The sequence below is a fragment of the Cicer arietinum genome, chromosome 5 (assembly GCF_000331145.2).
Source record: "Cicer arietinum cultivar CDC Frontier isolate Library 1 chromosome 5, Cicar.CDCFrontier_v2.0, whole genome shotgun sequence".
Lineage (NCBI taxonomy): Eukaryota > Viridiplantae > Streptophyta > Magnoliopsida > Fabales > Fabaceae > Cicer > Cicer arietinum.
The window spans coordinates 71,144,863-71,146,392 of record NC_021164.2 but is presented as its reverse complement, the minus strand read 5'-3'; the positions used below and the strand labels follow the sequence as shown (position 1 = coordinate 71,146,392).

The window sequence follows — 1,530 nt, the reverse complement described above, 5'->3', positions numbered from 1 at the left end:
CCCTCTTTCCACCAATCCTTACAAGAGAGAGATAAAATTTTATATTTCCCATATGTAAAATGAATAGGGGTATTTTTGTAAAGAAATAATTAATACACTGGAGAATATAAAATGAGTCTTATAAAAAGGGACAAACAAATATAAAAAATAATAGTAGTCTTTTTATTTATGATGAAGAGGGTATAAGCAACAATAATAAGTGAGTTTCAGATATGTTGTAATTTTAGATGCTTGCTCTGATTACAGTAAGATGGGTTTGATTATATATTTGATCCACCATGAATTATTATGTTTGCAATGCCATGTTATCATGTCATTTACACATTTGTGTTTTTTCCTTAGTTATGCGTGTGTATAATGTGTATATAAATTGTACTTTTAATGATTAATAAATTAATTATGTTTGGCTGCTTTTGCTTGATTCCTATGTTGTGAATATCCTCCCTTTGAAATGTCAATAAATTGTTTTCCTTCTTGTCGTAGGATATGATGTATACCTTGTAGGAGGTTGTGTACGGGATCTTATTCTAAAGCAAACACCAAAGGATTTTGATATTATAACTTCAGCAGAGTTAAAAGAGGTCACTTACTTCTATTGTATTTTTTATTCAATTTATTTTTTAAAATTATTTATGAACTTATAGTTTACTGGACAACTCTATAGATTGGGCTGAGTTAATAAGCAACAGTTACAAGGCTCTATAATTGTTCTTACATTGGCATTTGGCTTTGCATAAAAGGATGTTACCTCGTAGGATTGCATGACAAACATTAACTCAATTTGCAGGTGATGAAAGTATTTTCCTGGTGTAAGATAGTTGGCAGACGTTTCCCTATATGCCATGTTCACATGGATGGTACCATTGTCGAGGTTGGTAAATTTTGGTTAACTTTATACTTATAGAATTTTAGCTTTGCTCTGAACTTTATATAGTGAATTTAAGTGAAATGCTTGCTTGAATTTTTCTATATTATGTCCCATCTTTCTTGTTTTGTTGTTTATGCTAATTATTTTATCTCCCATCCAATTAGGTGTCAAGTTTTAACACTGCCAGATGCAAGAAGAGTGTCGAATTCTCTCATCATAGACAAGCACCCAATGATTGTGATGAGAAGGACCTTCTTCGGTGGATGAATTGTTTAAACCGGGACTTCACAATTAATGGGTTGTGTACCAGTTCGTGCAACTTAGAAGTTTGAATATCTTTTTCTTTTGGGGGAAGGGAGGTTTGGGGGTTTGCATGTCACTGCAATTGGCTACTCTGTAGCCTCTCTGATTGATTTAAAATTCATACTTTATTTTTACAGCTATTTAAGCTGTTAACTAATTTCATGCTCTTGCAGGTTGATGCTTGACCCATATGCAAGAATTGTTTATGATTACATGGGAGGAATAGAAGATCTTAGAAAAGCTAAAGTGTGCATGTATTTCTTAATAACTTTGTTTTCTTATATTTCTTTTGCTAAGCAAATTTTGAGGTGTTTTTACTGAATTTTCTGTATGAATAGGTACGAACTATAATTCCTGCT

The 1,530-nt window shown here is 32.0% G+C and overlaps 1 protein-coding gene across 1 annotated transcript in view; it reads left to right on the top strand.

Annotated features, from left to right (window-relative positions):
- The window catches only part of LOC101515442 (uncharacterized), a 7,706-nt gene that overhangs the window by 1,423 nt on the left and 4,753 nt on the right, over positions 1-1,530 (top strand). Inside the window, exons 4-8 of the mRNA XM_073369331.1 lie at positions 484-581; positions 788-871; positions 1,033-1,166; positions 1,345-1,417; positions 1,510-1,524. Coding sequence (XP_073225432.1) covers positions 484-581; positions 788-871; positions 1,033-1,166; positions 1,345-1,417; positions 1,510-1,524 — 404 coding nt within the window. The remainder of the gene's footprint in view (positions 1-483; positions 582-787; positions 872-1,032; positions 1,167-1,344; positions 1,418-1,509; positions 1,525-1,530) is intronic.